Source organism: Miniopterus schreibersii (genome assembly GCF_964146895.1).
Source record: "Miniopterus schreibersii genome assembly, chromosome: 17".
Classification (NCBI taxonomy): domain Eukaryota; kingdom Metazoa; phylum Chordata; class Mammalia; order Chiroptera; family Miniopteridae; genus Miniopterus; species Miniopterus schreibersii.
In genome coordinates this window covers 6,144,540-6,169,045 of record NC_138117.1, presented here as the reverse complement: position 1 = coordinate 6,169,045, position 24,506 = coordinate 6,144,540, and the positions used below count along the sequence as shown (strand labels likewise).

The 24,506-nt window shown below is 41.0% G+C and overlaps 1 protein-coding gene across 1 annotated transcript in view; it reads left to right on the top strand.

The window, feature by feature from the left end:
* The first annotated feature begins 1,067 nt into the window (after nt 1-1,067).
* Nucleotides 1,068-24,506, top strand: part of RGS22 (regulator of G protein signaling 22) — an 80,915-nt gene continuing 57,476 nt past the window's right edge. The window contains exons 1-5 of the mRNA XM_081116991.1: nt 1,068-1,144; nt 1,598-1,626; nt 11,772-11,834; nt 19,771-19,992; nt 24,131-24,216. Of these exons, the coding sequence (XP_080973117.1) occupies nt 1,120-1,144; nt 1,598-1,626; nt 11,772-11,834; nt 19,771-19,992; nt 24,131-24,216 (425 nt within the window). The 5' untranslated portion in view covers nt 1,068-1,119. The remainder of the gene's footprint in view (nt 1,145-1,597; nt 1,627-11,771; nt 11,835-19,770; nt 19,993-24,130; nt 24,217-24,506) is intronic.

Sequence of the window (24,506 nt, the reverse complement as noted above, 5' to 3'; positions counted from 1 at the left end):
TTTTGGACATTTCGATTTGGAAGCATAAAAGGAAAAACCACCACTGTGTACAGCAAGCAGCTGGATTTAGGGTTCTTAGGGTCAGGGGGAGAGGGCTGGGCTGGAAATCTGAGGTGACCATGACTTTTAAAAATGTTGTTTTTTTCTTCTCATATCAAGTATTGGTGTGTTTCTTTCAAACTTCACTGTTCACTTAAACTCTTCCATCATAAAATTTTCCAGGACATACACTATAAGCACCCCAAATTTACTGTCTGCTCATCAGTGGCCTCCTCGGGTAGTTTTTAAAGCTTAGAGATCTTGAAAATGCAGTAGTCCTAACCCGTTGGAGCGAAAATATGGGCAAGATCTGGCTTCCCATTTGCCTCCTAGAGCCCAGGAGTGTTTAGCTCTTTCTACAGCATTCACACAGCGGGAAAGGAGCTCAAGAGCCGAGTTGAGTGTCCTCCTTCACTCCCAAGAAGGGTCTTCTTACATATTTGTCTTTTTTAACCCATTTCAGAGAGAGGCAGGGGAGGGAGGGAGAGAGAAACATCAATGATGAGAGCCCTGGATCCGGCCTCCCGCGAGCGCGCCCCCTGCTGGGGATGAGCCGCAACCGGCGGTGCCCTGACCCGGAATCGAACCGCGACCTCCAGGTTCCCGAGGTCGGTGCTCAACCGCTGAGCCCCGCGGCCACCCCCGGGCGATGAGGAAGGAAAGTCTTGAGCGCGGCCGTTCCCGCGACGCCGTCTCCGCGGGCCGGGGGTCGCTCCGCCCGCAGCCCGCCGCCCGCGGGGGTCGCCTCCCCGCGGCCGTGCCACCTCCCGGCGGCGAGCGGGCGTCCTGTCGAGGGGACGGGCCCGAGCGCAGCCGCCGCAGGTACCGCGCGTCCCCAGGGCCCTCGGGGTGGCGCGCGCGCGGTGGGCCCAGGGGGGCCCCGAGGGCCTGGCGACCGCGGGCCCGGGCGCCGCCCGCCGCTGGGCGCCCGCATTGTCTCCGCTCCATGGCAACCGGGGCGCAGCGGGGCCGCCCGCGTCGGCCGCCGCTCGGCTCCCGCGACCGGCGGGCCCTGGGGGCGCGGGGCGCGACGCCGACGGGGCCCTGAGGCCCGCGCGGCCCGGCGAGCGCGGCGGCGGCATGCCCGAGAAGCGGCTCACCGCCGGTAGGTGCGGCGGGCGGGCGGGCGGGGGCCGGGGCCCGTCCCCACCTCGCTCCGCGCCCGCCTGCTGTCCCCGTCCCCGTCCCCGTCCCCGCCCGGGCGGCCCGAAAACGCGGCCCCGCCGCTCCCGCGTAGCGCGTAGTCACCAGCGTCCGCGCCTCCTCCCCTCCCGCCGCCGGGGCCCCGCTGGCACGGCCTCGTGGGCACCGAGTTGCTTGAACTTCGTCAGTTCGGAGGCCTCCGGGTGCTGAGGCGAGCGCCGCGGGCGCAGGGGCCTCGCCTCCCCGCCGCCACCGGGAGTCCCGGCTTGAGGCTCGGCCCCGGGCCGGCGGGACGCGGGGCTCCCGTGGCGCGGAGCCGGCCGCGCGGAGGGCTGGTGCCGCCTCGGACGCCTTCCCCGGCTTGCAAAGGAAACCCGACCTGAGTGAGATAATGTAATGTTTTATCTTGTTTCAGAGCCACCAACTATTACAGAAGCAGAATTTGTAAGTACAGCTTCGAGGGCTACTATTTTTTTGCGTCTCCCCCCCTTTTTTTTTTTTAAATAGCAAATCATACGTGTAGAAAAAGCTGTATATTTTCTCTTCTGCTTTCTGCCAAGTGGGTGTAGTGGAAGCCTTGGCTTAGTAGCAGTGGCGCTGAGTCCAAGGCATTTTGAGTCTTGCACAGGTACATTTCGAAAAGGTCGATCCTTAGGGCAGGTGCTACTCACTGCTCAAGTTATTTTACCTACATGACCTCGTTTGCTTTCTCTAAACTCCTTAATGAGGCTCTAGGAGAAAGAGCTTTTATCTCCATGGTCTTAATCGTGATGCGGCTGTGCAGTTCTTGGTTGCTGTAAACATTAATTGATGGTGATTGATGATAAGCGGCCAATTTATAGTTATAATTCCTTTCAGAAAGGTACGACATGTTTTCACATCCAACTTCTGGAGAGTTGAGCAGCAATAAGTACTTTGCCAGGTACCTTACCTACATTGTCACTTAGGTGAGTACTGTATTTAGGGTGGGTTTTATTGTAATTTTTTAAAAAAAAATATCTTTATTGATTTCAGAGAGAGGAAGGGAGAGGGAGAGATAGAAACATCAATGATGAGAGAGTCATTGATCGGCTGCCTCCTGCACGCCCCCAACTGGGGATCAAGCCTGCAACCGGGGCATGTGCCCTGACCAGGAATCGAACCCTGATCGCCTGGATCCTAGGTCGAAGCTCAACCGCTGAGCCATGCCCGTCTGGGCTTTATTGTAATTCTTACGGTGTATTTAAGGGATGCGTCCAAGGTTAAAGAGCTGGGTTGGAGGCAGCAGAGCCTAACTCCCGCCATCGTCTGAACTGGATTTCTGGAGCTATAGCCACTTCTCTATCTTATTTGCTTATTTCCTCCAGCACTTACTTCTCTTGTTCACCTATTTGCTTTTGGCTTTTTATTCAACAAACATGAGTACTTTCTAAATGCACAGTGTAGTGATCGATGCTGAGGATGCGTCTTGAAAAGTTCACAGTCTAGCAGGGGCTCTGACGGGAGAGGGCCAAGGCTGTGTCTGGAGCACCTCCTTGCACCCTTCCAGGCCTTTGTTCCACCACTGAGAGACTAAGAGGATGCCAGCAACTCCTCCATCTTGTCGTTGCCTTGGTGTAACTGTGCAGTGGCAGATTCCTTTAAGCTGGGTCCTGAACTGTTCCTCATTCCAGCAGGAGGTCAGCATTTCTGGGGCCAGCTGATCTTTCCCATGCAGCCGCAGCACTGACGCTCGGAAGAGCCCTCAGGAACATTGCCCTTAACATTTGAGCCGTCTGCCAGTGTCTTCAGGTCTTTGTAACTGTCTGAGAACTTGTGACAGTTTGAAGCCACTATTAGCCACTGCTCTTTCTCTTGTTTCCTTTGATACCACTGTCTCCCAGTTCTCCCATCTCTCCTTTTGTGCCCCACTTTCTGGCTTCTCTTTTTCTTTGCCAGTGAGTGTTGACCTTCAGGTTTCTGTTCTACAGGCTTTCTCGGGGGGAGTTCCCCTTCTCCTGCTATAGCTTTGCTACCCTTATTTCACATGGCTTCCAAATATACACGCCTCTGGTCCAGACACCTCCTCTGTGTCAGAGCTCTGTATCCGTTGGGTGATTGGGAACCTTCATCATTTGGATGTCCCTGCATCATCACGTCAACGGCCTAAACTGAACTTACCTCCCCCATTCTTCCCCCCCTCTTTTTCTGGTTTTGGTCACTAGTGCCACTGGCCATTTAGTCACCTAAGCCAGACCCTTCCTTCCCTTTCCTTCACCCCCTCTTGCACTTTCCTTTCATAGCCAGATCATTTGCTCCACCCTCACAGCCACTGTCTTATTTCAGGCCCGCATCCCTGGGCCTGGACATTGGCAGTACTACTAGCTGATATCACTTTCTCCCAAATTCCTTCTGCCAGCTCCAGTTTTTCTTTGCCTGAAGCATAAAGTGCAAACCCCTGTGCATCAGCTGTGCCGGATCAGAGTGCTTTGCTCTAACTTTAGATTTTCCTCTCGAATCACTCCTTACACTGGCTATCAGATTGCTACTAACTGTAAAAAATTACTGTGTTACTCAATTGCTCACATCCTTTCTTAATCCTTCTGTTTATTGAATGCTGACTAGATGCTAGTATTGAACCTCAAAACAACTCTGTTAGGTGGTGGTGATCACCCACATTTCACAGATGAGGAAGTCAAGTCCCAGGGTTTAGCTTGGCCCAAGGCCACATATCTAGTAACTGGTGGAGCCAGAGTGTCAAAAGCCTCCCTTTAGTAGTCAAGTGTTTCTAGAGCTTTTCAGCCTTCTTTAACCTTACCTCCCAATACTTTGTGTGTGATAAAGACAATGTTCATACTGTTTTTGGTTTATAAAGTACTTCCACATGCTTCTGCTCCAGCCAAACTGCCCTGCTAGCCTCCTTGCCTTTGCTGTCAAGTTTCGTCTTTGTTGCCCTCCCCCATCTATTTCACAACCTCCTGCATTCTTCACTGCCCAGCTCATCTCCTCCATGAAACCTTTCCAACCTAAACTCGTCCAGACTGCCTTCGAGCTCTGTGCAGCTTTCGGTTGAGACCAGTTTGTGACCAGATCCTCAGATTCAAAATGTCACCAAGCATTTTCTGTAGATTAAATAATTCATATGTCTTGCACATATATTTCCCTCTGTTTTTCAGAAGTTTAAGAGTATTTTTTCTCATTAATATTTTTAGAAAAAAGTGTGTGGCAGAGATCTGTTCTTCCCCAAAATCCATTCTACCCTTTTCCATAATATGTACTAGACATAAAGACTACATTTTCTAGCTTCTCTTGCAGCTCAGTGTGGTCATGTAACCAAATTCTGACTAGTGGAATGTAAGCATAAATGTTATGTGTCCTACTTTTGGAAAGCTGATGTTTACAGAGACTCAATAACTGACCCCTAGGTCACACAGCTGGTAACTGGTCAAGCCACAGTTAGAATCTGGGTCATTCTGACTCTAACACTAAAAAGAATGTAAAGGGAGACAGTGGGCCCCTTTTCTTTCCTGTTGACTGGAATAAGGATGTGCTCCTGGAGCTGAAGTAGTCATCTTGGATCATGAGGTAGAAAGAGCATCTTAAGGATGGTGGAGTTACCAGATCAAAGGGCCCTGGGGCCCAGCTGGTATAGCTCAGCGGTTGAACCAGGAGGTCATGGTTCCATTCCTGGTCAGGGCACATGCCAGGTTGCGGGTGCGATCCCCAGTCAGGGGTGTGTGGGAGGCAGCTGTTGGATGATTCTCTCCACTGATGCTTCTCTCTCTCTCTCCCTCTCCCTTCCTCTCTCTGAAATCAATAAAAACAAAAAAAATGGGGTGCGGGCTGGGCTCCTGATGTTTGGGAAGCCACAGTGCCAGTCCTGAACTGCAGATGGTTTCATGAGAGAAATAAACTTCCATTTTGTTTAAATAGTGTTATTTTCGTTTTCCATCATTGGCAGCAGTCATGTATTAATATAATTTGCTCCTACATTCATAGGAACTTTCATATTGTATTTTCTCAATTAATGGACCTAAAAAGTACTGGCTCTTGTGGACATCTGCAAAATATTTTAACCTCTGCATGAGGTCTTTATCCTCAAAGGAGAAAATAGCTCATTTAGAATAAATCATTTGTTCTCAGGCGTACACTGACTTGTATATATTTTAACTTTTTATGTGTAAATTTTGCAATTTCCTAGCAAAATTGTGAACTCCTATTGGGCTGGTTCTATGTCTCAGTACACCTTAATATTCCACGTAGTGTGTAGCATAGTGCCCATGATGAATGTGCTGTTAGATGACTAATAAATTTTAGCTGATGGATATTTTAATATATAATAATTAATATCATTTTTTCCCCTTATTTTTTGCAAAACTTCATTTTATATGTGTTCGGTGTTTTTTAAGTATCTCTCTCCTGGCATTTTTCTACTGTAGTGTCTTTATTAACTTTGTATTTGATTGGTTTTTGATAATTCTCTTAGGGAAAATATATACAAAAACCCCCAGTATATTCAGTTCTCTTATTAGTTTTTTTGGGGGGAGAGGCAGCGTATTTTTAATTATATAAGCAATATATGAATGCATTCTTATAAATAATTCAAATAATGAAAGCGATAAAATGAATACTTCTCTTTATTACATTACTCAATCCCAGACTTTTTGTCTTCATAGTCCATAAAAACTGAAATATAAGCCTATCACAGCAAGAATCGTAGAGTTCCGACTACTTAGTGATACATTATGTATTTAATATTTTTAGGAACTGCTATGCCAGGCTGCATAGAGGCTGCATCATTTCACATTCCCACCAGCAATGTACAAGGGTTCCAATTTCTCCACATCCTCACCAGCACTTGCTGTTTGCCATCCTAGTAGATGTAAAGTGGTATCTCATAGTGGTTTTGATTCACATTTCTCTTGTTGCTAGTGATGTCCAGCATCTTTTCCAGTGCTTATTGGTCATTTGTATATCTTTGAAGAAATGTCTACTTAAGTCCTTTGCCCATTTGAAAAATTTGTGTTGTTTTTGTTTTTCTTGTTGTGTTTTAAGAGTTCTATATATGTTTTGGATATTAACCCTTATCACATATGTGATTTGCAAAAATTTTCTCACATTCTATAGGTTGTCCTTTTACTTTTTTAATAGGGCCATTTGATGTAAAAAAGTTTTTAATTTTCATGAAGTCTAATTTATTTTTTCTTTTGTTACTCATGCTTTTAATGTCATATCTAAGAAACCATTGCCAAATCCAAGATCATGGAGATTTATTATGTTTTCTTCTAAGTATTTTATAGTTTTAGCTCTTACATAGGTCTTTGATCCATTTTGAGTTAATTTTTGTAGATGGTATAAGGTAAGGGTTCAACTTTGTTCTTTTGCATGTGGATACCCAGTTTTTCCTAGCATCATTTGTTGAAAAGAGTGTTCTTTCCCACTGAATTGGCTTGGCACTCATGTTGAAAATCATTTGATTGTATATAAGAAACTTTATATCTGCACTCTCTATTCTATCTCAATGGTCTATATGTCTATTTTCATGTCAATGCCACACTGTTTTGATTACTGTAGTTTTGTAGTAAGTTTTAAAGTAAGGATATGTGAGTCCTTCAACTTTGATCTTTTTCAAGATTGTTTTGGCTAGTCAAGGTCCCTTGAGATTCCATATGAAATTTAGGGTGTTTTTTTTTTCTTCTATTTCTGCAAAAAATAAAATATCACTGGAATTCTGAGGGAGGTTGTAGTATATCTATAGATTGATTGCTTGGGTGGTATTGTCATTTTAACAATATTGCTTCCAATCCATGAACATGGTATATCTTTCTGTTTATTTGTCTTCTCTAATTTCTTTCAGGAATGTCATATAGTCTTCAGTATACAAGTTTTTGCCTCCTTGATTAAGTAATTCTTTTTGATTCTATTGCAAATGGAATTATTTTCTTTTGTATGTACATAACTTTTTGTAAGTAAGGGATTAAAAGCTGATATTTATTATTTTTGATGTTTTATTATTATTTTTTTATTTCATGAACACAATTCTAAATGAAATGTATATCTCTCCTTGTCTTGTAATTAACTGTGAATGTGGCTCTTTGATCTCTATAGACACTGTAAATTCCCAGACAAAAAAGGCTAAGACTTATTGGATATCCCAGGAAAGGCACTTCTGTTTGCTTTTCTGTGCTGCTGCAGTTGAAGGAAGCTACACCATGCATGAGACAAGGATTTTTATTATTATTGTTAATATTTTAAATCTACACAAGTTTGCTACTGTGACTTCTGCAGTTATCTTCTTACAACTATACATAAATTCATAACTTTTTAATGTCAGATTTTATGCTTGAAGTGACTATGCAATTCCTAATCAAGATTTTTTTTAATGATGATCTTATAAAATCCTTGAATAGTCTCTAGTGGTCAGAAACTGTATCACCCAATAGGTATTAAAATTTTTTGGACTATTTTTTACAATCATTCAAATTTCTAAGAGTTAAAATTTAACAGTGCATCCTTTTCTTTCATGACAAATATGTTAAAATTTCTAAGGATAAACAAATAGGATTAGAAAATCAATAAAATATTTTATATCATATGTTTCAAAATAATGATGAAACTCTTATTGCATTATATACATACACTTTTCAAGCAATGACCTTGTGACTGGCTTGGATACTACTACAAGGATCCATCAGTTGCCAGCAGACAGAAATATGTGATGTATGTGAATGTAGTGATTTGAGGCCATTATCTGTAGCCTTCCAGAATCTCCCCTCCCCCCCCCCTTTCCTCCAAGCTTTCAGCACCTTAAGCTGTGTACTGTCTTTTTGGACACCTCAGATGGAAACTCCTCCAGCAGTTTCATGGGGCAGTGGCATGTTCTGCAGCTAGCCAATAAATCCAAATCCAGAGACTTGAGCAACTCCCTGGCTATGCTCAGTGTCTGACAGAGGAGCAGTGGGTGTGGGATGAGGCTCATAAATCACCATCTCTAGGGGAGGGAATTGGATCTGAGGAGTCCCAAACAAGGTTGCTCATAACCAGAGATCACCATCCTGGTAGCTCCAGCCATCTGTGCTGTGCCTAGTTGCCTTGAGGGCTGAAGAGGTCCACTTTTTCTTGGGCCATTGAATTCCACTGTCTGCATACCACTATGTGTTATTGTCCTCTTGGTGGGAAGCTCTGGTCTAGTGATTGGTTTGTTTAGGAAGGAGAAAAGGAAGAATTGGAAATATATTTAGGAAGAAGTAAAAATAGGTGTAATTTTAGAAATATGATCTATCCCATGCCTTGATTGATGATAGCATTCCCGATCTAAAATGTGACAGTGTAGGATTCTACATTGGAAATTAGATGAATGACTTTGGTTTAGCATGAAAGGAAGTTGGAAGCTTGGATGGTTTTTCTACTTTTGCCATTAGCTAACTGGGACCATCTTTGCTTGTTTTGCTTTCATAGAATTTGAAATTATTTGAAGTGCATTTCCAGTGCCATTTCCCCCACTTGCAGATTCCTCCTACCAGATAATATCTTTCCCTCTTTTGGGAGAAAATGGTTTATATTGTATTTTTCTTATGGCATTCCTTATATTCTTCCTTGGACTATGTTTTTTGTCTCAATTTATCTTATTTCCTCTTTCCTGTTTATAAGGTCTTTTATGCATATCTTTCTTGTTTTACAGTTGGGAAGTAATCACAGTTTATCTCGTTTGAAGGTGCAGAAAAAGAATTTTTACGGAAAAAAACTTACCTGTCATAATTAGCAAACACAGATAAACTATTCTGCTTAATCCTCTTTCAGGAAGAAATTTGAGAAGTTTGCACTAAAAGTGGAAAAGTTGACTTCACTTTCACAGATGGCACACATGTAATACATGAGAACATGGGTTTCCAGAGTGCGTTCCATTCTGAAGAAATGTTTTTGCCCTCCACTGCGCCACTGAGCAGAGAATCTGGATTGCAAGTTGTACAGTCAGGTTCATGGGATGGCGTAATGGAGGAATTGATTGCAACTCAGTTTCTGATTGTATCGTTAACCATCACCAGTTTATTGGTTATTTGAAATATATTAAACCCAAATATGGAGACTTAGTTCATTTTAATACAACCCTGTGACTGGATGGTGGAAACTTACTGAGAGGAACTGAGCTGCTGCCCTTTTAAAAAAAATTTTTTTAAAATTGATTTCAGAGAGGGTAAGAGGGGGAGAGATAGAAACATCAATGATGAGAGAGTCATTGGCTGCCTCCTGCACGCTGCCTGCTGGGGATGGAGCCAGAAACTTGGGCATGTGCCCTGACTGGGAATCGAACCATGACCTCCTAGATCATAGGTCGATGCTTAACCACTGAGCTACACTGGCTGGGTTGAGCTGCTGCTTTAAAGGCATTAAAATATTTTTTAAAATTGAAGGGTTTGAGAATAAAGGCTTCATTAAATCCTCATGCTTCATAAGACCGTTGGTTACTAATGTACACAATACCCAAACACATTGAACTCGTAGGAACTGCAGTGGGAAAATATGCTCATTTATTTAGTGAAGTGCAGGCCCTCCCGCTAAAGTGCGACAAGAGGATTGAGGGGATGGCACTTGTAGACTATGCTTATCTTCAGTGCGATCTGCCCTGATACCAGCAGAAGCACTGATGTTGAATATTGGTGGGAATTAAGATGCAATTTCAGAAAAGAAATGCAGGTTTTGATGTATTTGAATAACACTTAGAAGATTCTGGGGTTGTGAGTGCAGACCTGAGGATGGGACCTAATGCCAAATAAACGCTCTAGCAGTGTGGTTCCGTTGCAGGGGGACCCCAAGGGACTGGAAGCAAACTGCTCCCCAAGGCGTTAGTTAGGGTGGTGCCAAGTAGCACTTGAGGTTGTGGACTGGTGCCACCTGTCCATCAAATTTAATTTTTTAAATGGGCTTGTATTATGTATATATTTTATTTCATTTTCTAGTAATTCATTTTTAACTATTTTACAAAAGTTATCTGAACTCGATTAGGGACAAAACAAAACAGGTATTTCATCACCGATAGTGTGGAAAGGGTTGAGTTAGAGTCTCTTAGAAGTGTGAGTCATCTGGAAATAAATATATGAATCTGAGGATTACCTAGATATTTTTGGCAATGTGGTTGGCCAAATTCTAGGCAGTAATAAGGCCTACCTGATTTTAAATACACATTCTGTTTTATAGATAAAGAATTTAAATGTCTATTTTTAGAAAACTACCAAAGGACTGTACCCTGCTATGTTACAAATGAAAATCCTCTTCCCATCTGCAGGTTTGTAATCACAAGCCCAGGAGTGCAAACTTGGGCCACCCTTATTGTGGCACAATGCTTTCTACCTAAGAGAGATCCAAAAATATTTATTGAATTCAATTGATTTCTCTTAAGAGTTCACAGAAAGTACGTAGTTCACTAAATAAAGTCCAGAAGATTAAGGTAACTTGGGAAGGTAAAATTGGGAAGGTTATTCACATCATAGCTGCCACCAAATGCTTCCTGCTCTGTCCTGCTTTATCACATCTTTGCCAACCAGAACTTTGAGAATATATTACTAAGGTGCCATTACGAAGGTGGTAGATTTATGAGATCCTAAATTTGTTGTTATTTTAATCAGTTCAGATTTCTAGTGAGCTCCTTGGTATAAATCCTGTGATTGTAACTCCGTCTTGATACTACAATTACCTAAAGAAATTACCCTGGAGATCTATTTTTTAAGTAGGTGTTAATATACTGTAGCATCTTTCTTATACTTTTACACTGTACTTCAACACATTTTTAAAAAATTGGCCAGTATAAAAAGGAAATAATCAGCCATATGGAAATAATAGCATTGTGTCATATTGTCAACTTTCATGTTAGATTTGTGAAATTGAAATATAATTATGAATAACAATAAATGCATGTACTATACAACAGAGGATACCATGTTTTGCTCTTGACACAATGGAAACAATTACTAATAAAATAAGGTGTTTTATTTGGAAGAGAGAATTTGCTCTTGGCAGTGGCTTTCCAGTTTTGCCAACTTTAAAAGTGACTACTTTGGGGGATGAAATAGTTATGGAAAAAATGTATACAATCTTTATTCTTTGAACACATACATTGCCAGAGTCTCTTCATGCATAAGTTAAACAGGACCCAGATTACTGAAGCTGCATCTCTTTCTGAGAAGGAGGCAGTAGAATGTTTTCTTCACTGAGCTTTTCACTTTCACTAGGCAATTTCATGTTAACCCAATCACTGGTTCTGTCTTCATTGCTCTGCCTTTATTTTTATTAAATATACATTTTAATAAGTGTGTGGGGAAATGGCCATATGTAGTATTTTGTATATGCTGATGTTTCATTTAAGTGTGCTACATTTGCACATGTTCTGTTTTCCACCTAAGCACAATGGCAGGTCTAAGGGTATGCCCCACTCTGTTTTCCAGTGTCTTCCTTCAGGGGTTGTAGCATTACGTTCTGCTTATAGTGAGGACTCTGTGTTGACCGACTGAAAAAGATGTGAAGATCTACATAGAATCTGTTGATAGTAATATTAGAGAATAATATTGGCATTTTTAAAAAATCTTAGTATAAGCCTAATGAAAGCGATAATATTGTGCTTTTGTTTTGTTTTGCAGGAAGATTCTTTGGCAACAGATAATTTCCTTGTGGACTACTTTAATGAATTTCTAAGCCTTCCAGTGAGTGTATTATTATGTTCTATTGAATATATTATCAACACAAAATATTGTAATCACTGGGTTATCTTGTAAGACAGATTTATCAGGGGCAATATTTTTAAAAAATATAGCCCTGGCTGGAGTGGCTCAGTTGATTGGAGTGTCCTACCGTGCACAGAAAGGTTGTGGGCGAAATTTCTGGTCAGGGCACATATGGAGGTTGTGGGTTCCACCCCCACCCCACCCCCATCCTCATCCCCATCATCCCCATCCCATCGTCTCCATCCCCACTCCCACCCCCCAGTCGGGCGTGTTCAGGAGGCAGCTGATGGAGTTTTCTCTCTCTCCCTCCCTCCCTCTCTTTCTCTCTCAAATCAATAAACATATCCTCAGGTGAGGATTTAAAAAAAAATTAAAGCATTTAGGTAACGTTTCTCTCTTTTTATAGAGTTAAAAATTTGGGTTTGAACCATTTAGGAATTATTTTTATTGAAGAAAGCTGGAGTTTTCCTAACCATCAAAGGAGTTCTATACTAAATCTGATGCACTCATATTTGGCACCATTTTAGGTTTTGAACAGCAGTGACAAGGGTAGAATATAAAAAAATTTAAGCAACTGGATTTCTTTCCTCCAGGCAATTCTTGTCATCCTCGGGTCGATACTAAAATGTGATTTGTGTTTAAGGCAACTAGAGTTTTATATCAACAGTAACTATGACACAGGAGGGCGCCGACTCTGGCGTTCAGGCGTAGACAGCAGTAACTGACGGCGAGCGTGGGAGGGTTGGGAGGTGAAATGGGAGTGGGTGCACACAGACTCGCATGTTGCATGTCAAGTTAACATGAAGTGTCAGATAAAAGAAAGCTACGAAGAAGAGCCTCATTATTGTCTGAAAACAACAACCTTTTTCATTCAAATGTTGACCAGGAAACATTTGGAATAGAAAAAGTCACAATTTTAAAGGTAATGCACCAGAAAATGTGAAATCTCTTGAAGTCTAACCACTGAAAAGATCTTTTGAAAGGAAGAGCTGCATGTACTTCTTACCTACGTTAGTTTTGTGTAGATGTATCTATGCATGTTTGTGTGTTGTGTGAAATTTCCCCCCCAGAAGAATGGGTTCTTTCACCTCCACTGGGTATAGTTAGGTCTCTGGGGCCATTCTAGGGGTTAGGTTGAGATACTGAGCCACCCTCTCCCTTTCTAGCAACGGGCCTGAACGGCATTACCAGACACCTCAGGGGTTCTGGTTTGGTCTCACTCTTCAGCTTCTGTTGTCCAGTTGTGTAATAGGAAAAACCCAGCAGGGTCACAAAATTGTCAGTCAGAATGTTGCTCTTTCCTCCAGGCTCTGCATTCTCTATTCTCCCTCCAAATTTCCAAAAAATAGTTTTATGAAATTTAAAAAAGACAATATAGAGGTGATGCATTGCAGAATTGTATACCTGAAAACTATATAATTTTATTAACCAGTGTCACCCCAATACATTCAATTAAAAAAAAAGAATCATGTGGAAAGAGCAGTGGAATCTGGGCATGAGAGGTGAAGGGCTCCACTGTTTCTCAGATTTTGTGACCTCACCTGCCAAAAAGGGCACAATTTTGAGAATTATTTTTAAGGTAACATTATATCTCAATAAACTGTTTAAAAATTTTTGAAAAATCGTATGTTGGGTCTGATTTCAGTTTCTCAAGACTTCCATTTCATTGTCTCAAGATTTATGATTATCTTGACTTTCACTTGCTTCAGAAAATTAATTCCCCTGCCTAACTTCCTTTTTAAAAAAATCTATTTTAAGTTACAGAAACTATAACAACAGTATAGAAAATTTACCTAAAACGTGAGAAAATCAGCCCTAGTCCTGTCATCCAGTTAGAAGAGATGTCACCATTTTTTTGTGTTTCCTTTTAGGTTTTATGTGAAATGACACTGTGTGATATCTGTTGAACTGTGTCTATGCAATCATGGTTTTCATCCCACCCAACAGACACCTGCAGTTTGACCCTTTCATATGTCCCATGCAGCCTACCTGGACTGTTTTTATATCCCCCCCCCCCCTTTGCATCTATATTTGGTACCACACAGTCTTCCAGGTGTCTGAGCCCAGCTCTTTTACTCATTACCCTTGTGATCTTAGACACATTTCTTAATTATTTTTTTCTCTGTGAAAACAATGTAACTATCTTACAATTTGTTATGAGATGAGGTAATATGTATGAAGTGCCTGGCCCAGAATTGGTACTTTTCTTTCCTTTTCCTTCACTAACGAGACCATCTCAACTTCCACTCCTGGAACACAAGGGACAGTCACTCTCTAATTAGACTGGTGGATACTTACTAATCTAGAGGATAATTGGTGCCATGCAAACCTGTCATTGGCTTTGACTTTTAAAAATCACTTTTATCAGAGAACTGAATGAAACACTGCAAGTGAACCAGTGTTTTTCCAATTGTAGATCACCGTGCTAGGAAATCAGTGTCCACCCAGGTCCACAAGGCTCAAAACCTTGCCTTGCTACACTGTGATGACTATAGACCTGGCAACACAGGAATAAACTGATAGTTTGGGTAACCGAATCTGCTCTCATTTATATCATGGTCATCTGAAATGGGCTAAAACAAACAAAGCTAATGGTTTTTTAGGGTGTGTTAATAAAAGTATAGTTAAGATCAAGAAAAATATTAGCCTGGAGCATAGAATAAATGTTTTTTTTGAATTGGATATAACTGTTAGACCACATTAGGAATATCGTGTTCCATTCGTGGTGCCATATATTAAGAGTTGCTCTGCCAAACCGGACTCGGGCAGACAGCTAATGAATGCTCTGGAAGCCACGGTAGATGAGGAAGGGTTGAAAGAAGTGTGGGTATTGAACCTGGCTGGGGAATGTGTAGAGGGGTTGGAATGAGCGGCTCGTTCCAAATTTGAAGATCTGATTGAGGAAGAGGAGTTCACCTCTTCTCTGAAGCTGGAGGGCAGAACCAGGGCCTGCAGCACTTATGAGGAAAGTGATTTGGACTCACTAGAAGAAAGACGTTTGAAGTTCGTTTTCTAACAATAGAATGGGTTACCCTGTGAAGGCGTAAACCACCTATGATTGGAGATAGTTGGGTATAGGTTAGGAAAGTATTTGGGGACTATTTTATAGGACATAGAGGTATCGGGTGGCAGATTAGACTTTTCCAATGAAAGAAAATGTGATTAATTCCTTCTCTTTATTTTATCTCAGGAGCTACATTGTAAATTTCCCGAGTCCAAGGATAGGTCCCTTTCTTCTGTATCTCCCAAAGCTGCTTGAGGACGATTATGTTTTTATTTCTACATCTTCCATGTAAGATACTTAAGATAAATAAGCCTTTTTGAAAAATTTATTTTATTTTAGAGGGGAGAAATAAATAAGCCTTCTAATGTTCTGTTCTTCTGCCTCCCTTCCTCTACTACCCTCTCAACCCCCACGCCCCCAGCGATCTGAGAATGCAGATACATACTTTAACATCCTCAATCTACAGGGCCCCTAGGTCACCTAGATTTCTGAGACTTCTCTAGTGACATGCCCAAGGTCCCATAGCTGGATCGTAGCAGAAATGGGCCTAGGAATCAGGCTTGCTGGCTCCTATGCTCTCTCTCTCTATTACACCCCTGGGACACACTGTAAGATCCAGAAATTGATGGCTGGTAGCCTGCCTCCATGTTGTTTTTTTGATGAGGGGAATCCAGGACAGTTGCTGCTATTATAAATAATTATGGCACTTTCCAAACCCCAGCTTTCATAACTCCATCCCGTTTGTTCTGGTGCCAGCTTCACATTCAGATATTGTTTTCATGTGGCGTCTGGGAGGTTTCTTGCTGTCAACTCTTTATGGACAAGTGTTTGCTTATTAAGTTTTCTTCTGTGCTATAGTGTGAAAACATTTTTTTTTCCCCTTTTGGTTCTATTTTGTGTGTTTTATGCTCAGTGACTGTTGTGGGATTGAGTAGATGAGCCCACATACAGATTTAGGTTGGTCCTCTGTGGGTGGCTCAGACTGTTTGTGACATTTATGGTTCGCAGAAGCTGGAGGGGTGGCCTGTTCCATACCCTCCCCGCAAGGATAGGTATGTCATGTGTTTGCCAGACCGTGCTTAGCTATGTGCCTTTGGAATTTTACCATAACTTCTTTTTTTGGACTGATTCTCCACACTTTTAAAAAATCTGTAAACGATTATAATTTCTTGCAGCTTTGTGAAGGAGTTACATATGTCAGATGCATTGTTCAGTAAGGGGTGAGAGAGAGAGAGAAGGTAGGGTTTGGAGGATAAGTGGGATGAAGGGGGATGAGGGGCTTGGGTTGTCCCTGACAAAGTGTAAATACTCAGAGATTGGTTTTTAAAGGTGTTGATGGAACTTGGGGAGCTCAAGCATAGAGCGCTCAAGTTGCCTAATGTAACTCGTTTTATTGACTAAGGATATTTTCTGTGCATTTTATGTGGCACAATATTCCTTTCATCCCATTGGCAAATAGTCCAGTAAATAGCTTATGGTTAAACATCTACAATGACAATAAAATGTAGATTAAAAGAAGCTGTTATTAGTAACTGACTTGTTATAGTCAAGTGTTCAGATGTTTTCCGTTCACTGAGTAGGGTGCATGTTAAAAATACAGATTTGTGGAGCTCAATTAGTAGAGACAGAGTTGGACCAGAGATGAGCGTGTATTAAATTAACCTAGTCATTAGTTTTTAATTTAAATATTGTTCAGCTAAATAGTTCAGCACTCTATAAGTTTCACTGGTGCCGGGCTGGCAGTTAAGCACATCACTAATTATTCCCAGGGGTGTGTTTTTTCCCCTCCTCTTTTCAAAGAAATGTGGAACCAGTAATTGATTGCGGTAAAAAGATTTTCCTGCACTCGCTTTTTTTGTGAAAATTTTTTGCACACGGGTGACTGGTACTACAGAGTGAGCCTGCCTCCAGGTCAGAACATTTCAGAACATTTAGAAAATGATACCCTTGACATAAGAAAAGTAAGGAAAGGAAAGAGCAGTCTGTCCGTAAGAGCTTGTGGAGAACTGGGTTGGAGGCTCAAACTGAAGATTTTTCCTGTTACATGATTAAAAGTTGAGTGTCTCTAACTCGGCCTACTCATACTTCCTACAGCAGTCACTCTCTGTCTCACCCCTGCTCGCTCTGCAGGGAGCCACCCCCATGCTCTGGGGAGGCTGCTGTTCCCTCCAGCTGCTGCCACCTGTGGTGTGAGCAGTGTCTCCAGCTCCTGAGTTAGCATGCGAGACTCCAGACTGCTACCAGGAGAATCTTCCAGACCGTTACTACTCCTTAAATGACATGAGAGGCCTTCCATAGTCCTGTTTTCCTCATCTAGGCCAAGTCTTGCCTCTCTGTTCCTTAAACCCTGCCACCTACAAACTATTCTAGTTCTGCCAACTGCTCTGAACTGCCTAAAATTACCCACGTGCACCATGCTGCTCAACGCCTCTGTGCCTCTACTGGTAAAACCAGAACACAGACTTTAGGATCAGAAATACCTTGACTTTGAATCCCAGCTGCACTAACTTCATGGGGTTGGTACTTAGCACAGTGCCTGGCTCAGAGGAAGGGTCAGTACATGCGTTTGATCACATGTGAGGCAATATAGTACAGAAGGGGACATGTGCTTTCTTTGGGACCAGATAGACTTGTTTCTGTAGCCTTGATCTAGCACCTTACAGCTCTGAGTCCATGGCCTGTCACATAACCACCCTGAGTATCCATCTTCTGTAAAGAGCTGTGTCAGGGATGTGGAAGGATTCAAGATGGTGCATTTATAGTATCTGTCACATGCCTGGCGCATGGTAGATGTTCAGTAGACAGTAGCACTGATCACTCCTGTTATTTCTACCAACTGCACCTTAACTATTTACTGCTAGGTAAGATTGGCTACTGAGGGTCTCAGAGTGTCACAGTCATATATATATATATATATATATATATATATATATATATATATATATATATATATATTTTTTTTTACTTGAGTGTTTTTTTACTTGATTAATAGGAAGTATTTTATTTGCCCATAGAACTACTTGGCCTTCTTGGCTTTGGGTGATCACAGCCTTGTGTTCCTCTGGCCACCAGGTGTGAGGGTAGGAGGCAGAAAAAAGAAAGGAAAACAGTAAATACAGATCAAGCTCGTTCTTTTGTTCCGTGGGTGCCCTGAACTAGAAGAAATCTTTTCCAGATGGTCTTTCACATTATACCACTCCATTTCCCCCACCCCAGTTACTAGTCGATGTCCAGTCTCTACCAGCTTTAATTCAGTTCCTTCCTCCAACCGGATGAGTCTGGTCTCTGATGCCAATGGACGTATTTATCTGTTTAGTCTAGTGATAGTATATTTCAGAGAGAATATTTGCCTTTTAGATAACTGTTTGAATCCCATGTTTGAAAGACAGATGCAGTGGACAACCAATGAAATATATTTATTGAAGAAACTTTATTCACAATATACTGCCAGATATTGTTACTTATCCATTGAGCTACACTTGTCGTTTTGAGGGGGAAATCTTAGCTCTGAGGCCTTTTGAACTGTGGCCTGACATTCATATTGAACTTTATTTGCCCATGCACTTTAAATCCCATAGAAGGGGAGACAATGAGACTTTAGAGATGTAATATCATCTGACATTAAAATGAATGAATAAATAAATAAAATATACACACATATATGGGTATTTATACATATACACACATATTTTTCTAACTCCAATTTTACAGAATCCTGCCAGTTATTAAATTTTAACTGTAGTATATCTAGCAATCTCTTAGTAAAACTTGCAAGAATTGATACTTTCTCTAGGACAGTGATCAATCCAAGGGGAAGGGTTTAAGGTCTTTTACAATCTGGCTAAAACTATATAAATTAATCTACATGAGTAGGCAGTTCATTGAAGTTATCCTAAAATAAATTAATGTTCTGGGAAAGTGACCTAATTCTAGGTTTGGAGGGCAAAGTGGGAAAAGACACAGCCAACCCACCCTTGTTATGGAAATGGAGCCCCCACACATTCAATGATTTGCCCAATCACAGTGCTACTTACTGGCGAGCTGGCAAACTCACGACTCCTGACTGTTGTCTGTTAACTGGACAACTTTAAATAAAAGTTGGCAGCATTTAGTAATTACCGAGAAAAGCTCAGAAATGTTATCTTTCACTCTTTCCTTTTTGGTCACAGTGAGAGGAATGGTGTTGAAATAGTGTTAAATGAAGAACACATTGTACTTAACTTTCTCCTTTTGGACGAGGGAGCCTTCAGCTTTCATGGCTCCTGGGGATGAAAAGGCTAACAGTGTCATTTCTTCTACTCTATCTCTCCTAGCAACACAAGCACTTCTAAGAGAGTAACGTTGCTTCATAGAGACCAGGTGTGTCTTTCTTTCTAGTTCCAAAGAAGCACAGAGGTGAGATGTTTGTGCAAAGGGAGTTTCTGCTGTAATGCACCCTGACACTTAAATCATGGTCTAAGCACATTGGGGAGGAAGGATTCAGTGGGTTTCCTTACCTGTAGTGAGATGTCCATGCTCCTCAAGGGGCGAGGTAACGATTAAAAACACAAAACTGTGTGTGTGTGTATATGTAAGTATCAAGTCTTGGAGACAGTTTCTGGATTTTTTATTTTATTTTTAAATTTTATTTATTATTTATTTTTAAAAAATATGTCCTTATTGATTTCAGAGAGAGGAAGGGAGAGGGGGAGAGAGAGAGAGAGAAACATGAATGATGAGAGAGTCATTGATCAGCTGCCTCCCGCACTCCCCCTACTCCCCAGATTGAGCCCTCAACCCAGGTATATGCCCTGGGAGTTGAACCATGATCTCCAGAATCATAGGTCGATGCTCAACCACTGAGCCATGCCAGCAGGGCAAGTTTCTGGTTTTTGAAAATGTAAAGACATATTTCCACAACTTATTTTGCAGACCTTTTCAGAGGCCATTAGGTTTAATGCGGATTATGGAGTGTTTGAAGTAGTTAACAATGCTCCACAACTTCTGGAAAAGCAGCTGAAAAAAATTCTATACAACCAGCAACCTCGAAATCCCATTTATGATGTTGTAAGGAAGGGAAAGAATGACAATAAACCTGTTCAGATGAACGCCCCCTATGAGGATGAGACCATTAATGTCAACTACAGTATTATGGTAAGAAAGCGCGTTTGAGTTTTATCTTGCTAGATAGATAAAGCATTAGTTGCAATTAACATGAGGTTCCTTGGGCCTCCCTTTCTGAGGTTTACCTATATTAAGTTTTGTTGTCTCTATCCATAGTATACGTTAGCTGCTGTATCGTCTTATGCATATGAAATGGCCAGTTTAGTCCACTAGTTTTGTTGATGTTTGATTATCAATATGAGAAGGTTCACATAATTTTACCTTGAATGTTTGGAATCTCAGGTTAGTGTGTTTCCTTTATTTTGTATTTAGATGCATTCTAGAAAATGTGGGTATACAGGGAATTTATTTCATTTGGGTTTTACCTTATTAAGCAGTTGGAAATTGAGATTTCTGACCTTCAAGTTACATTGTGTGGCTCTGACCTCCCTGGCTTTAAATTCTGCTCTCAGCTCTGGATTTTGTCTTCTTAGCATGAGGTAAAAGCAAAACAAAACAAACAAAAAAAAAAACAACAAAAAAACCTGGGTTCTCATATTGACCCTCACCTTACTAGCTCTGTTTTCTTGAACAAGTCATTTCGATGAACCTCATCTTCATCGCCTGTCAAGTGGTGCCTGCACTACCTACTACGTGGGTTTGTTTTGTGGAGCAAATGAAAATAATAATGAATGTTCAACAGCACTGTTTTTTATTGATTTAAAATGTCTGATAGAACTAGGCTAACATTTGTATAACACTTAAGACAGCTCTTCTCCAGCCTGAGAGTTCTTCAATTCTTCCTTTACATATTTCTTTCTTGTTTATTTCCATCAAATTAAATGCAATAATGATAGCACTTCTGTACTTTCTAAATACTAAAAATAAAAGCAATAGTAATAATAACCATGTTAGAGCATTGTTTTGAAGTTAAAACAAGGAAATAGATTCTAAACTGTATAACACTATGCAAGTTGTTAGCTGAGAATTTTATTTACTGGGTGCGACAACGATGTTTATTGGCTTATTCACTTTCTTCAGTGAGTAGAAATGTTTTCAGTCCATGCAGGCCTTTCTCACCTATTTTTTATTGTTAAAAGCTATTTAGGGGCTTTTTCATTGAGGTATAACTGATAAAACATTGTATTAGTTTCAGGTGTGCAATGGAATGATTAGATATTTGTATGCAAGAAGCTTCTTGAGTTATGTATCTTGATACAAATTTCTCAAGAAAGATCTACTAGGTGATCTTACTTGATGTGTTTGAAGGTATTTTGAAGATATTTACTAAATATATTGTAAACAGTAGGGCAGCAATTTAAACATTGTTTTGAAAGAAGTAGTGGACATAAAAAACCAAAAACACTCAAACCAAAAACAGAATATGAGGGGGAGGAATGAAGGATACAAACAGAAAATAAGACCGTAGGTTTTAAGTGAACCACATCAAAAAGAGGCTCGACCTGGGCTGATGGGCACACAACACAATACACAGATGATGAGTTGTAGAATCGTACATCTGCAGCCTGTATAATTTTATTAACCAGTGTCACCCCAATAAATTCAGTAAAAATTAAAAATAAAATAAACCACATCCATAATTAGTAACACATTATATATATAATTACATTAAATTTAAATGACCTAAACACCACAATTAGAAGTCAGAATCAGACGGGATAAAAACGAAAAGACCCAACTATTTTCTGTCTATAAGAAACCCACCTTAAATATATTACATAAATATGTTAAAAGTAAAAGAATGGGGAAAATATACCCAACGATTACTAACTTGAAGAAAGCTGGGGTGGCTATATTACTGTCAGGCAAAGTAGACTTCAGAACAAGAAATCTTGTTGTGGATAAAGAGAACAGTTCATAGTGGTAAAGGGATCAATTCACAAGGAAAGCATAACAACTCCTAATAAGCACACACCTAACAGCTCGAGAATGCATGCACGAAGGCTGGTAGAGCCCTGGCCGGGCGGTCAGTTGGAGCGTCCTCCGAACACCAAATAATCTGTTGGCACATAGCTAGCTTTATATGGTTGCCTTGTACATCTAAATATCATCTTTATTAATCTAATCCTGGAGGCATTTTAGAGAGCTTCTGGATGGCTACTTGGAAATAGTTCTGGAATGATTTACCTTCAGCCAGTTTCCCCTAACCTTTGGTTATCTCTTTTTGTTTCTTTTTTTTTTTTTTTTTTTTTTTTAGAGAGAAGAAAGGAGGGGGAGAGAGAGAGATAGAAACATCAATGATGAGAGAGTCATTGATCAGCTGCCTAGCCCGCAACCCGGGCATGTGCCCTGACCGGGAATCGAACCTCTATCGCCTGGATCCAACTGCTGAGCCATGCCCGGCTGGGCTCTTTTTGTTTCTTAACCCTTTTTTTTAACTTTTAAAAATTAAGTAATTTTGCCTTAGGTAAGTTACTTTTGTGTTTCTTGTAAGAATTAAGTTATCATTTTATGTTTGGCAGGATTGTTTTGTATCTTTTTGGTTTTTATACATTTTAGTTACTTGTAAACACCTTAAGGGATTCTTTGGCAGTTTAAAGACTTTTCTTCAATTTTGATTTTATTCTTTTTAAATTTTTTATTTAATTTAATTTTTAGGTCAAATAGATGCAAAAACATTAAAAAAGAGATGAGTTATAGGTGGAGTATTCATTAGGTAGATGTTATGCAAGTAGATTTTGTAGAAACTGACTAGTCCAGCAACCTGTGGAGTCTCTTGGGGGCTTCCCGTCTCTCTGATACACCGAATGCACTGCTAATGAGAATTCTGGAGCCTTCTATGTCTGTAGCGAGTGTAGAGGCCTACGTGTGCAGTCTTTCTAACTACAAGGCCCAAACGTCCCTTATATCTCACTGATAAACAACGAGTCAGTCGACAAGATGCTACCTTTCAGGTGCTGTTTTCAAGGTTTCTTCTATTATTCTTTCATTACTCAGAAGATAGTCTTGGGTGTTTCCTCCTGAATAGGAGGAAAGCATTGTTGGCTCGGTTTTCCAGTCCTGAGAGCCTTCGTGCCACCTGTCAGCAGTGTTGAGCACAGGTGTGCCCTCAAGAGCATCAGCTCGTCAGGTGGCAGCGCTACTCTGCAGCCCTGTTTCCTCAGGAGTCAGCAGTGGTCCGTGTTGACTCTGATGTTAATGTCACAGCACAGCTATTGCTCTTGCAGGCGATCAGTGGGAGCCACACAGATGCGGACACGTTGCTCCTTGAGATGTGTTTTACTTATTAGTAGCCTCTGTGTAGTGCCCAAGGTACTCGCATTCTTTAGAATTCTGGAAAAAGTGAATATAAGTCAAAGTAGAATCAACAGTGAGTAAATGTTTTAGGATGAATAGCAGCCTAGTAACTCTTCCATAATATTGTGTGGACCCCACAACCTCAAGATAAAATCTAAGCTCTTCAGTGTTCTTTAGAGACTGCTGGTAACCAGGCCCCTGCCTACTTCCTCAGCCTTCTTTCCGGCTCTCAGACTCAGCCTGTGACCTAGTTATAATAAATTTACCTTTGCTTCCTCTCCACTCCCCTCCTCCTCAACCTTGATAATCTAAGAGTGAGTGGCATGTCCTTTTGGAGATCTTGGCTGTTTTAGTGCCCATGCGACCTCCCACAGAAGCCAGAACTTACGGCCCTTACTGCACTCAACTATTATTACCTATTGAATTATCTATAAGCTCCTTAAGGACAGGGTCTTATCTTTCTTGTTTACCTTATATCTCTGGCATAGTGGCTGGGATGTAAATATTTAAGAAAACTTTCTAAAATTGGAATGATGAGGGGCCCTCAGTGCCCATAGTGGCCTTACCAATTGTTCTGGTTTGCTTTTCCCAATTGTGACTATTTTTAACTCATTTTATGATAAAAAATACTGAGATTGACTTTTATCGCATTCCTCTGCCTTCAGTAGTAGCTTAGTTTTGCTGGATTCAGTTTGTTAGTCTGCAAAATGGAGATAATAGTTGGTGCGGGGTAGCTGAGAGAATCAAAGAAGCCCTAGAAGGCAAGGAGTGGCTTCAACTTCGGGACTTTGGGTTCTTGCTCTTATGCAAATAGAAGGTGGAGGCGGGCTCCTAGTAGTAGCTGGAGGTCACTGTTGCTCTAGGGTTTAGGCCTGAATTGTGCTAAATGGCGATTTTCCCTGACACTTTCTTCTCATTTGCCCTCTAATAGTGCCTCAGTCGTGAACAAGGTATTCGGTGGATCAAAAAAGAAAGACTCCCGGCATTTCTGGAAAGCGATTGCTATTTTGAATACAGGTACTTTAGTCTCATCAGTATACACGTTTTTTTAAATGCCTATTTTTTACCCCCAATTATTTTTCTGTACTTTATTAATAAAATTCTTTTCAATCCATTGGAGTGTGGATCCCACTTGCTATAGTATAAGAGTGACAGAGTGTTGGTGAAAATCACTTAACTTTCCAAAGAGATTTCACAGAAACAATACCTAACAAATGTATTTCAGTTGTGCTTCTTTAATCATTATATTTCTAAAAGTATCTACTTATCATGCGATAATGGCATTTACGTATAGGGTATTAAAACAT